The following is a 14,316-nucleotide window of genomic DNA, read 5'->3' as shown; positions in this document are numbered from 1 at the left end:
ATAATAGTTTTAATAACTCATTTCTAATAACTGATTTATTTCATCTTTGTCATGATGACAGTAAATAATATTAGACTAGATATTCTTCAAGACACTTCTATACAGCTTAAAGTGACATTTAAAGGCTTAAGGTTAATTAGGTTAACTAGGCAAGTTTGGGTAATTAGGCAAGTTATTGTATAACGATGGTTTGTTCTGTAGACTATCGAAATAAAATATTGCTTAAAGGGGCTAATAATATTGAGCTTAAAATGTTTTTAAAAAATTAATAACTGCTTTTATTCTAGCCAAAATAAAACAAATAAGACTTTCTCTAGAAGAAAAAATATTATCAGACATACTGTGAACATTTCCTTGCTCTGTTAAACAATTTGAGAAATATTAAAAAAATAAAAAAATTCAAAGGGCGGATAATAATTCTGACTTCAACTGTACAGTACATTATAAAAGATATTTCTAATCAAGTGAAGTTTATTTATAAACTAATTTCGAGAGGATCAGGTGCTTATGATTGTCCACAGCTGGACCCACATTAGCTTACGATCGATTCACTAATCAGATGATTCCTAACTCAATATAAATAACCAAAGTTTCTTATCTCAGTATCTTCGTCTTGAAGAATCGCCCCCACCCCACCCCTACGTGACACGGCGGCCCAGTGATCAGCACTGTTGCCTCACAGCAAGAATGTTTCTGGTTACATTCCCAACTAAAACCAGTCTACATTTCTACGCAGAGTTTGCTCGTTCTCCCTGTGCTTGTGTGGGTTTTCCCCGGGTTCTCGAGTTTCCTCCAACAGTCCAAAAAACATGTAAATTGAACATACCAAATTGGCATCATAGTCAAGCTCCTAGCAAGCCGTATATCTCTCCTTAGCCATCCCTATAGCTGTCATTAGCCAGACATAAGTTTGGAAGTTCAATGAGATCTCCCTGAGCTCAAACTCCCCTCTCACCCTGCTAACGGGAGGGAGCACAGGGCTCGAGGATCGTATAAGCTAAGGGCTCCCTCCAAACAAGCTTATTATCAATCATTAGCTAAGTGTGAACTCTTGAAAGGGTCTGTGGTTTTCAGTTTAAAAGTTGAGTGTAGGGCCATAAAGTAGACCAGGTAATCCTCACTTCTCTGGCCTCAAGATGCACATTTATGGTAGAGGCTCCCACGGTGACTCCTACTTGGTGCCGTGGAATGAGCCTTGTGTTATGGCAGGGTCTAATGGAGGCCAGCTAATAGTAGCTGTGCAGATAATCTGTCTCTAGCTTTAAAAGGGCACACAAGCAACACATTAGAGGCTGCTGTCCTTGCGTCTCTCATGCTGGAACCTTATGGACTACATTAGTGCAGTTACAAGATGGAAGTGAGGTTTGCAGAGATGAGTGTAATGGAGGCCTGATAGTGAAATCTGTGAAAGGTTAACCTCAAGAGTTGCAATAGTGATAGACGCTACATTCTCATTCTTGTTAGCCCAGAGACACTGATTCAGATCCTGGGTGAGAGGAAGGGCTTGTAATCGTGTTGTGAAGGTAAGGTGGAAGTCTGTTTAGGGGGAGAGTAATAGAGGCCAACTAGTAGACCAGATAAACCGAACTCCCCTCGCCTCAGTCATGAGCAACTGATACTAGACGCTCCCAAATTTTTGCATCTCATCATGCATCCTGCTCAGAGAAAGGCTGAGTAAGAACCCTAGGGGTTACTTGGTGCCGTGACCCATATGGGAATGAGGTTATGGTGAGTGTAACAGAGGACAGCTAATAGAAGCGGTGCAGGTAAACCTTAAAGGCTGTAGTTATTTACATCCTTGCAAGTCCAGAGACACCAGTCAAGATCCTGCTTGGAATTGCACAAGTAGAGCCAGGAGAGTGACATTAGTGCTGTGACTGCAATAGGAGTGAGGTTGAGGGGTTATGGTAATGGAGGCAAGCTAATAGGCGCTGGGCAAGTAAATGTCACTCCCTTGGTGTAAAGAGGCAAACTAGAGACTGACACTGCAGTCCCATGCCCGAGATACTAGTTTGAATCTTGTTTGGAACGGTACGAGTAGAACCGAAGGTGTTAGATACAACATCACTCTTGCTTTTGCAATGTTGCTTTGTTATCCTACCACCATTTTGACCAAAAAAGTATTTCAAATGTTTTTCTCTATCCCCATTCAGGTCTTCTCGATGAAGAACGTTTAGCTAGTGCTCATCAGGCCGAGGCCTTCACCAGACAAATCCAGCGTTTGCAAGGTAAGAGACTCTGGACGGACAAAAAAGGCAGGATGACAGGAGTTTCATTTGCAGTTGTTCCACAGAAATATTTGAATGCTTAAAGGGATAGGATTTACTCAAAAATGAAAATCCAGTTATTAATTACCAACATGTCATTCTGATCTCTCGAGACATTCATTCATCCTCACAAACTGAAATTAAATCTGAGAGCTCCATGGTCCACAGAGATTCAAAGGAGAACAAAATCATATCTACTTCATATGATTACAGTTTGATACCATGAAGTCACGTTGAATGTTTTGACAACATTTTTGGTTCTTTTTCTGGACTTAAAGGGCACCTATAGTGAAATAATCTTCTTTTCAAGCTGTTTGGACAGACATATGTGTAGGACATATGGACAGGTGTAGTGTATAGACCGTCATATTGGGGTGATATAAACACAACCAGTTCTTTTTTTCAATTTAACAACATAAAAACGGTGGATCAATTTTAAGATTGACCGCAACTTGACATAGGAGTGCGGTCCCCCCGCCCACCAATATTGATTGTCAGGCGCGCATTACCATATCCTCAGTTTGTTGTTTTACGTCCGCCATTTTCAGTGTGTGAGTCAAAGCAATGTCACCAATGGAACACCCTTGCTCTATTTTTAGATGTAAGGCTCATTGGGCTTAACACAAGATCAACATTCACCACATGATCGCACTCAACAGCGCCATTGTTTGTAACTTTAGGTGGGTTTGCAAACATGTGCACTTTTCATTGCGTCTTCCTTAAACTTATGCCATTTGTGTTTCCCGTGGTCACAGAAGCTCCCTGTCACTAGGTGCAGCTGAAAAGTGCGAGCGGGTTGCCTCACATGCATGTCCCTCCATTGGAAATAACAAACTTGCCTTAAGCAGGTCGCACAGCAGAAGCGTTGCTCGGCGACGCGCCATGCATTTTAGGTTTTTATCAGGGTACACACACTGGCGCCGCAAGTCGGCGGCTGTCCGTGGCACCCAGCTACGACTCAGGAGACATATGTTCATATTTCTGCCGTGCCACAGAGCGACATTTGAATAGTTTCATTATAAATAACATGCGAATGTGCGCATCTGGTGTGCCGTGTCACGGCTCTGAGTGGCGCATCTGGTATGTGACGCCCTTCAGTTATAGCCTCAGTCAAAGTTAATTCAGTGTGCGTGGTTATTAGTCGGTGTACAAGGTTGGAACTTTAAACTAGCACACAGTTGGTTGTAAAACTATACAAAGACACAAATGATCTTGTAAATATCACTCTGACACATTCTGGCACATTAGGAATAGTGATTCCTCAACAGTAGTCTCTGCTTAGTCTGTGACGTACATGTATGGCTGAATGCTGGTCTTCTCACTCATGTTGCTTCTCTCTGTCTGCCTGTCTGTTGCCATACACAAAGCGGGGGAGCTCTTGGTTTCGCCCCCTTGTAAAGTTGGGTGGGAATTCGAAACTAATTTTCATGTGAAACAACACAACCCTTAAACAACGACCTGTGTTCACACCCCCAAAATGAGACGTTTTAACACATTATAATAAAAAAATCTGAATTGTTTTGAACTGAACCTAGACTGGCACACTCAGAAGAACCATAATATTAATATTAAATCATAAAAAAGGGGTAAAATAGGTGCCCTTTAATTTGAACCTTAATATATAAACACTACTGGATGGCAACAAATACAAGCTTATGAGCACATTTCAATCAAAATCACAAATTTGTTGCAGCAGTTTGACATTTTTAAAATACATTTCCAATGATCTCTCTAACTCTGTAGCCCAGCTTCGTTCAGTCCAGGAGGAGATGGACAGTCTGGAGGAGGAAAAGGAGAGCGAGCTGCTGGAGGCACAGGAGGAGCTGCGGGCGGCACAGGAGGAGGTGCTCGTTCTGCAGCAGGCATCGGAGGAGGCTGCGGCCGAGAGGGAGAATGATATCGCCAGTCTGCAGGAGGAGCTATGCCGCTTACGGGCTGAAATCGCACGGTTGGAGGACACCGGACAAGAGTATGAGCTGGAGATGGTCACACTCCGGGCTGAAATAGAAATGAAGAGCCAGAGCCGTCTACAGCAGAGGAAGGAGGGTGAGAAGAATACACAGGATTAAATTTGAGAACGCTATAATAAGATGGGGGGGGGGGGGGGGGGGGTTACTTTGATACCAAGTATCACATGGCAGCAACTCAATGCATTTAGGCATGCAGACAGGGTCAAGATGATCTGCTGCAGTTCAAACCGAGCATCAGAATGGAGAAGAAAGGTGATTAAAGGCACTTTGAACGTGACATAGTTGTTTGTGCCAGACAGGCTGGTCTGAGTATTTCAGAAACTGCTGATCTACTGGGATTTTCACGCACAACCATCTCTAGGGTTTACAGAGAATCGTCAGAAAAAGAGGTAATATCCAGTGAGCGGCAGTTCTGTGGGCGCAAATGCCTTGTTAATTCCAGAGGTCAGAGGAGAATGGCCAGACTGGTTCCAGCTGATAGAAAGGCAACAGTAACTCAAATAAGCACTCGTTACAACCGAGGTCTGCAGAAGAGCATCTCTGAACACACAACACGTCCAACCTTGAAGCAGATGGGCTACAGCAGCAGAAGACCACACCGTGTGCCACTCCTGTCAACTAATAACAGGAAACTGAGGCTACAATTCACACAGGCTCACCAAAACTGGACAATAGAAGATTGGAGAAACGTTGCCTGGTCTGATGAGTCTCCATTTCTGCTGCCACATTCGGATGGTCGAGTCAGAATTTGATGTCAACAACATGAAAGCATGGATCCATCCTGCCTTGTGTCAATGGTTCAGGCTGCTGGTGGTGGTTTAATGGTGTGGGGGATATTTTCTTGGCACACTTTGGGCCCATTAGTACCAATTGAGCATCATGTCAACGGCATAGCCTACCTAAGTATTGTTGGCCCCTTTATGACCACAGTGTACCCATCTTCTGATGGCTACCTCCAGCAGGATAATGCACCACATCATAAAGCGCGAATCATCTCAGACTGGTTTCTGAGTTCACTGTACTCAAATGGCCTCCACTGTCACCATATCTCAATCCAATAGAGCACCTTAGAGATGTGGTGGAATGGGAGATCCTCATCATGGATGTGCAGCCGACAAATCGGCAGCAACTGATGCTATCATGTCAATATGGACCAAAATCTCTGAGGAATATTTCCAGTACCTTGTTGAATCTATGCCATAAAGGACTATGGCAGTTCTGAAGGCAAAAGGGGGTTCAACCCAGTTCTAATAAGGTCTACCTAAAAAAGTGGCCGGTGAGTGTATGTATAAAGTATTGCGGTGGTTGGCCCCCATAGTATCTCTGGGGGCCCCAAAAGTGCATGGGCCCTTAGAATCTTCCTAACCCCTCCCCCTGTGTCAGAGAAATGAAAGATTGTGTTTTCTGCAGGTGGTTTGACAAGCCCACTCACCTGTGTGAGGCACACTCAGAATTACATAATGTTTTGAGATTGTCATGTGGTATGGTGACGGAGAGAAATGCGGGTCCGTATTTTGGGATCCGGTACTGTTTAAAGCTAACTGTTTACATCGGTAATATACTAGCTAAAATTTTTATTTATTAAGTGAAAAAAGTACTCCATGTAAAAAGATAATAGTCACGATCCAATAAAGTACAGATTACGCATTGCAGATCATTATATACACATACTTCAAATCCACATGGCATGCTGTCCATATTGTAATTTTACAAACGATTTAATGGATATATAATCATCTAAGACGAAACTCTGATAATATTAAACTTTACTAATCACAGTTTGGAATATAAGGTTCGTTTAAAGGTGATTTGGCATTGATTGAATATGTTGATGTTCTTATTTAGACGGTGTCTGGAACACCCTGGCCCATGTTGACATCATACTAAAATCAACACATGATGAATTAACTTCATTTCTGAAGCTGGTTAGCGTCCGGCAGTGATGGTCATAAATCACACTCGTTTTAATAAAGGGTGGAACCCTGAAGCATTTCAGAAACGCCTGCAGCTCACAGAGTCCAGTGAGGAGGAGCTCCTAGAGAATAGCAGATGCAGTGGCTCATCGGCATTGTGATGTGAAAATACAGACAAATCTGACGCTCAGGCCTGGATGAGGAAGAGCTTTTTTTGATAAAATAAATGTAATAGTTGTGCAGTTTCTTGTAACATTATTTGGTTACAAATTGACTTTGCATAAACATAAACTGCTTAATGTTGATGTACAAGAAATCAATACATAGATTCGAGCCGGAAATCATTCATACCCCTGGCAAATTCTGACTTAAAGTTTTTGTTTAAAGGTAAATAAAGCTGAGAAAGAAAAAGCCTGTGGTATTTTCTGGTTAAAGAAAGTGTTAAAGAAAAAGTGTGAATAATTTCGGGCTTGACTGTATATATCAGGGGTGTCCAAACTCGGTCCTGTAGGGCTGGTGTCCTGGAGAGTATAGCTCTAACCCTAATCAAACATACCTGAACCAGCTAATTAAGCTCTTACTAGATATACTAGAAACTTCCTGGCAGGTGTGTTGAGGCAAGTTGGAGCTAAACTATGCAGGACACCGGCCCTCCAGGACCGAGTTTGGACACCCCCTGGTATATATGAAATATCATTTTCATTTGATGTTTTTGTATTGCTTGTTTAGGTGATGTGGGTCAGCTGACTGAGGATTGTAAGAGTCTGAGGGAACAGTGCCAGGCACTGCAAGAGGAAAACACCAGACTGGCTCACAGACTGCAGATGCTGCAGAAGAGGAGGTGAGCGGATGCATATTTTGATGTTAGTCCGTCTCCAGATTTGCCATTTTATGACATTTGAAATATGTGAAAATTGCTGAATGAAAGTTTGAAAATTCTCCAACTGCCCAAAATTTGCAGTGTGCATCTGACTTTAGGCAACAGGTAACAACCCCTCTGAAAATCATACAAAAAATGTCATTTAAACAAGAAACATATTTTAAATGTGACATTTTTGGTTTTTTTGGGGTATTTTTTCCTTACTTTTTCTCTTTTTTCGTCCCTGCATTGACTTTTTAATAATGGTTTTGGGATGTTGGATCTGCATTAGTCAATTTAAATTTAGGAATTAGTCTTTAGTTTACATCACAGCCTGCAAAACCATTCACATTAAGTAAACTAAAGCCAGTAAATATAAGAATAAGAGTATTTTATTGGACAACAGTGCTACCCAGGTTCAATAGACAAGCAAGCCTCTACCAACATTTTTGCAAAATTACCAAAAACGGACAAATACAGACAAATATTATTATTATTATTATTATTATTATTATTATTATTATTATTATATATTATTATTATTATTAGGGTTTTTCAGAGATGAGGGAAGGATCAGCAAAGGACCTCGAGCCGGGAATCGAATTCGGGTCACAATGAACACCTCAGTGCAATAAGTCGGCACACTTTATCACTAGGCAACTGGCTTTTTAAAATTAATTTAATATTATTTACGGTATTAATATTGGTATTTTTATGCTTTAAGGGTTAAATAATTCATTCATTTTCTTTTCAGCTTAGTCCCTTTTTTAATCAGGGGTTGCCACAGTGGAATGAACCACCAACTTATCCAGCACATGTTTTACACAGCGGATGTCCTTTCAGCTGCAACCAAACACAGGGAAACTAAGTGTTAAAACTTCATATTAATAACAGTAAAAAAAAACACCGCAAGTTGTTATATGTACCCCAACTCTGTAGGAAAACTGAGGACTTGGCAAGCCTGGGACGAGTTATGTTATAATTGTGAGTAATGTTATGATGTTATAATCACGTAGCCGATTAAATTTAAAGAAACAGAAATACACACTACCTGTCTTGTCGTCGATGCCAGTTGTAAGAGCAACAAATAATAATTTCTAGTTGATCATTTGGAAAAGTGGCAGAAAGTCGATTGTTCTGATGAATTATCTGTTGAGGGCAAATTCTCCAGCAGGATAGCGCTCCTTCTCATACTTCAGCCTCCACATCAAAGTTACTGAAAGCAAAGAAGGTCAAGCTGCTCCAGGATTGGCCAGCCTAATCACCAGACATGAACATTATTGAGCATGTCTGGGCTAAGATGGAGGAGGAGGCATTGAAGATGAATGCAAAGAATCTTGATGACCTCTGGGAGTTTCCACTGCAGCATGACTTTATATTCTATACTGGACATTATTTCTGTTCAGTGACGAGACGTTTGTCAAAGCAAAGTCAGACCTTACTGTCCTGATTAAATCATTAAAAATCAAGACATGATCATGTTTTATTTTGCTAAAATAAGCATAATCTAGAGGCCTTTGCCTTTCATATAAGCCACTTCTGATACCAAATGATCAACTAGAAGTCAAGTTTGTTTCTAAAACTAAGATAGGCGGCAAGACTTTTTCAGGTAGTGTATATGTATTATACATTTTTAAATTAATTTTCCCTACATATAAATATGTAGACATTTATCTAAGAGCACAATAACATAAGCACATTCAAAGCTACAAATCATGAACTAGAAGCCCCAGTCTCATGGATTTGGATTTCATGAGGTAACTTGCATGTTTCCCTAATACGCAGACACTTACTCTTCTGTATGAACGCATCTTATTTGAACTCTGATGTCACAGTTCCGGCAGTTCCTGCGTCACTCTTAAGAAGAACAGGAGGAGACAGACGAGGGAACAGAGACAGAAACCGAAGTTTCTTTAATGAGCATGGATCAGATGAGCTCCAACTGCAGGCTGGTGGATGCTGGTATCCAGAAGAATATCTCGTTTGATGGGAAACCAGTCACCCCCACCAGCTGGACAGGAGGATTTCCAGAGATCCTCTCACTGAGAGACCAGCTCAAACAGACTGAAGAGAAGGCCACACACATGCAGAGAGAAGTAAACCACTGCGATTTCTTTTTTAATCACTAAGAAAATGCTTAAGTCTAAAATTAAGGACTTTATTATCTACTTTAGGAGAAATTTTTATTTGCTGTACCATTGATCACCATCAGAAGATAACATATACAACATTAAAAGTATCGTAAAGTGCTTTCAAATGTGCAGTTTTTATTCGATGTTTGACGTAATCTCAACTGAAAACTAAAGAGAGGGCGGGACATAAAGTAGCTCCTCCCCTGTTAAAAAAAAACACCCAATAGCATTCATTTTATTACAGCTCTGCCAGTTTAGTGGTTGAGTCAAGAGCATCAGATGAAAAGCAGATGAAAAGCATCTTAAAGGGGGCGGGGCATCCCAGATACTAGAGAGCATCTGATTGGTCAGAAGATTCGATGAGAAACTAAAGTATGAGGTGACGTGGAAAAAAATCATTGATTAATTTAGGGGAAGTGACAAACTGTCATGCAAGCTTTAGGTGTTTATATCAGTTTTATATTTTCTAATCATGAATTTTGTCACTGATCTGGAGCACACTAGCTAATAGATATACTGAAACTAACATCCATAAAACTTTATTTTAATTTCATGGTACCTAATTCAATAATTCCTATAACAATTACGGTAAAACAACAAATTGCAAATACACAGTGTTGGACAGTAGCATCGCTACAAGTAGTGGCTTCTAGCTAACTACATATCTCAGTAGCGTAGCGGTAGCGTCACTACTTTATAAACCAAAAAGCTTTTCAGTAGCGAAGCTATTTTATTAGTGAAGTAGTGCAGTAGCGTCCACACAAGCTACATTTACCAATACGTGACAGAACCAACATTCACAGAGCTGTGAGGCCGGTATCTAACCGATGAAAGTAAAATCCATATGTTGGCCAGAATGACGATTTCTTCTTCGTCCTGTTTTACGGTGGTCAACAACAAACTTTTTGGTGCGCTACTGCCACCTCTTGCTTTGGTCACCAACCAATAAGGCTAACACAAAAAATTTGCTTGACGGATAGATGACTGAGGGAGAGGAGGTATGAAGAGTCCAGATGCTAAAACCTCATTTCAAATTAAAGGCAATAAAATTAACATATTAATTGACATAAAAGGGAAATTAATTAACTTATACATACGGTCATCTTATTCTCTCAACCATTGTGATTGCAAATTAATCAATTTAGCTGACAATGGAATAACAGAGTATTAAATCTATTATCATGCATCATGCACAGCTCAACAATACATGGTAAAGAATAAAGTGTCTTGGCTAAATGTTTCTTATTTATGTCTGCTAGTGTCACGGACTCAAGAATGAACTCCAGAATCTGCGAGAGATGTATGAGACGAGTCAGAAGGAGCGAGCTGAGCTGGAGCTGGAGTTGTTGCGCTGCCGAGAAGAGCTGGAGAAGAGCACTGACGTCAAAGAGGTGTGCTGATTAGATAAAAAATAATCACTGTTTTGTGCTTTTATCCAACAAAACTTACGACACTGTTGGACATCTGGGTCACAAATGATTGACCGACTTCAAAAAAAATTAAAAAAATAATGTAATATATATATATAGATAAATAAATAAAATTAAAAGAATTGCTTGCTCATGTTATGCTATAATTAGTCAGATTTCCATCCAAATGTGAAACAAATCTTTAAAAAACATGCACAAAAACACAAAAAAATCATAAAAAAATATCCCAAAGGCAATTAAGGTGTGTTATTAGAGCAGCCGACTGTAGTATTGGTTACCTAGCAACCAACGGTAAACAAGGCAAGCATAATGGAGGCAGCTGATTGGTCACATGGGTGTAATGGTCGCTACTTCAGAGTTCGCATCGCCCATTATTCGCACCGACCCTTTTTAATGTGAAGTTCAAACCAATTCCACGTCCAAAATAGGCATTTTTATTTGAAATTTCGTTCAGTCGTTTCTCATGTGATGCTTCAAAATGTGTATTAACACAGAGTGATGATAACCCAGTCTGTTTATCAACTTGTTTTCTTGTTTGCGTGCTTTTTTAATGAAATAATAGGGACATTTTCAAAATGTATTACGAACCCTATAATACTTAGAAGAAAACAAGCAGACACAAATGACTGAATGAAAAATTAGCATTAATTAGCGGATTATTTTAAGGTAAATTTATGATTTTTACACTTTAATCTACAGAAATAATTTTTAAATTGTGTGTGTGTGTGTGTGTGTGTTACAGCATGAAGCAATAGTGCAATATAGATGATTGTGTATAAATTTGTACATTGATAAGAATGTGTTATTCAACAAATACAGTTCTGAAAATTAATAAATTAATAAATAAATACAGCACTTAAGGCTCCTATTATGCAAACTCAACATTTGAAAGCTGTTTGGACAGAACTGTGTAGGTACAGTGTGTCCACAGTCATATCGGAGTGATAGAAACACAACAAATCTCTTGTTTTAGCATTTCCTGACGTTAAAATAGATCCAAATTCTATTGATATTGAGGCTCACCACAACGTGACATAGGAGTGTGGTTTTCCCTGCCCACTGAATTGATTGACAGGAGCTTATTACCATGTCTCTGTAGCAGTGGTGTAGTCCTGAAAAAAAGGTGGTGTACTATAACCCACCCAATCCAAATTTTAAAAGTAGGAAAAGAAACAACGAATGTCAATGTTTCTTTGATTCATTAGCTATATATATATATATATATATATATATATATATATATATATATATATATATATATATATATATATATATAAATACTAGCCTATACTCAAGTACATTTTTATCCAGGTATTAAATAAAACTGCCACTTTTAAAAAAAAAATTCATAATAGCATAAATATAAACATATTAAAAACTTAGAGGCTAATTTACATATTTCACTATCATAATATAAGTTATAACAGGAACAAATGTTTAATACGCAATGGCGCAAGTTAAACAAAAATGCACCAATTGCAACAAATGAAGATGCGAGTTAAAAAACATTTGGTATACCGTTAAAGGAGACATAAATTAGGGACGTTTAATCACCAAAACAAGTGAGTATACTGAGTGTATGATCCTCCAAAGTCGTAATACCCAAACAGCTCGTGGAAAAAAGTAGGCATACTGAGTATACGTGAGTATAGCAAGGACTACACCACTGCTCTGTAGTAATGTTTATAAACATGTCCACAGAACAGGATTTGCAAAGAAACTGAGATGAAAAGATCTGTTCCAACTCTCTGTGATCATCTGCACTTCAAGAATGAGTTTAAAACTTTTTAAAACAGTAAAAGTTTGTAATAAAAAAGACGGTAAAAGCCGTGTAGTGTCAGTACAATGATAAACGAGGATGCTTCAATCACACAAAAGGAGTTTGTGGACGTTAAATCTGGTTTGTTTTGTACAGTAACATAATGGATATAGCAGTGGGTATAAACTTGTATTTGGTCACATTTGCCACAAGAAGACATGCAAAAACAGTGTAAAGTTAAATGTGTGTGTGTGTGTGTGTGTGTACTGTGAACTTTGTAAAGGCATTTGTGTGTGATTCATCTTTGCAGAAAGGCTTGAATAAACTCCACAACAAATAACCAATGTGACGGTTTCTGGTTCAGTCTTACGGTGGTATTTTTTGACTGTAGTTTGTCTGCTGTTTATCTGATGTAAAGCAGGACAACAGTGGGTGAGGGAAACCAGCTCATTTACATTTAAAGGCTACAATTCCTCTGACCTCAAGATGACATTTTCAACAGGGTATAATAAATGACCTAATGAGTATTTTGAACTGAAACTTTACAGACATTCTGGAGACACCAAAGGCTTATTTTACATCTTGTAAAAGGGATCAAATTAGAGCATTTTAAGTTTGGTCAGGGACGGTGGCTCAGCGGCTAGCACTGTCACCTCAAAGCAAAGCTGGTTCAAGTCCCGGCTGGGCCAGTTGGCATTTCTGTGGGGAGCTTGCATGTTCTCTCCGTGTGGGAGTGAGTTTCCTCTGGGTATAGGGGAGTCGGGATGAACTAAATTGGTCGTAGTATATGAGTGTGTGTGTGAATGCAAGAGGGGAAGGGCATCAGCTGTGTAAATCAGATGCCAGAATAGTTGTCGGTTCATTCAGCTGTCGCGACCCCTGATAAATAAGGGACTAAGCCGAAGGAAAAGTTCAGTCAAGAGTGATCAATATTTACCTCAGTATTTATTTATTTGTAATTATAACTTTGTTTATTATTATAAATAAATAAATAAATAATAGTAACAATATATGTGTAATAATGTATGTTGGTTTATATGTTTGCCTGATTGTTTATAAAAAAAATTTTATACATAAATATACTAGTTTTTACTTGTTTTGTTTAATTTTTGCTTTGTTTGTTTGTTTATTTGTTTGTTTGTAATGCATTGACTGCTCAATATTTACTCATTTGTTTGGTTCTTTTTTAAAATTCTGTATTTAGAGTGTATAGTACACATCTGGGATTCAATACCGATCAATATTTATCTCAATATTTATTTATACTTATTACTTTGTTTATTAACTATTAATAAATAGATAATAATAACAATATTTGTGTATTAATTTATTTATTGGTTTATTTGTTTGCCTGTTTGTTTATAAACAACAAATTGTATACATAAATATACTAGTATTTATTTGTTTTGTTTGTTTATATTGTTATTATTGTTTGTTTATATTATATTATTTAATATTTAAGTAATAAATATTATATTTATATTAGAAATATTATTTGTTTTGTTTGTTTATATTGTTTATTGTTTGTTTGTTTTTATTGTTTATGTTTTTGCTTTGTTTGTTTGTTTGTTTGAAAAGCATTGACTGCTCAATATTTACTCATTAGTTTATTTATTTATTGGTTTATTTGTTGCCTGTTTGTTTATAACACAAATTGTATACATAAATATACTAGTATTTATTTGTTTTATTTGTTTATATTGTTATTATTGTTTGTTTATATTATATTATTTAATATTTAAGTAATAAATATTATATTTATATTATAAATATTATTTGTTTTGTTTGTTTATATTGTTTGTTTGTTTTTATTGTTTATATTTTTGCTTTGTTTGTTTGTTTGTTTGTTTGTTTGTTTGTTTGTTTGTTTGAAAAGCATTGACTGCTCAATATTTACTCATTAGTTTATTTATTTATTTGTTTCCTTTTTTCATTCTGCATTTGGCTAAAGTGTATCAGGAATTCAATATCTATCAATATTTAGCT

At 38.0% G+C, this 14,316-nt stretch overlaps 1 protein-coding gene across 1 annotated transcript in view; it reads left to right on the top strand.

The window, feature by feature from the left end:
• Positions 1 to 14,316, top strand: part of ccdc136b (coiled-coil domain containing 136b) — a 35,699-nt gene that overhangs the window by 19,090 nt on the left and 2,293 nt on the right. The window contains exons 3-7 of the mRNA XM_056452000.1: positions 2,154 to 2,228; positions 4,011 to 4,313; positions 6,880 to 6,991; positions 8,845 to 9,105; positions 10,401 to 10,532. Of these exons, the coding sequence (XP_056307975.1) occupies positions 2,154 to 2,228; positions 4,011 to 4,313; positions 6,880 to 6,991; positions 8,845 to 8,926 (572 nt within the window). The 3' untranslated portion in view covers positions 8,927 to 9,105; positions 10,401 to 10,532. The remainder of the gene's footprint in view (positions 1 to 2,153; positions 2,229 to 4,010; positions 4,314 to 6,879; positions 6,992 to 8,844; positions 9,106 to 10,400; positions 10,533 to 14,316) is intronic.

Source organism: Danio aesculapii, chromosome 25 (genome assembly GCF_903798145.1).
Source record: "Danio aesculapii chromosome 25, fDanAes4.1, whole genome shotgun sequence".
Taxonomy (NCBI): domain Eukaryota; kingdom Metazoa; phylum Chordata; class Actinopteri; order Cypriniformes; family Danionidae; genus Danio; species Danio aesculapii.
This window is presented reverse-complemented; position numbering and strand designations above follow the sequence as displayed.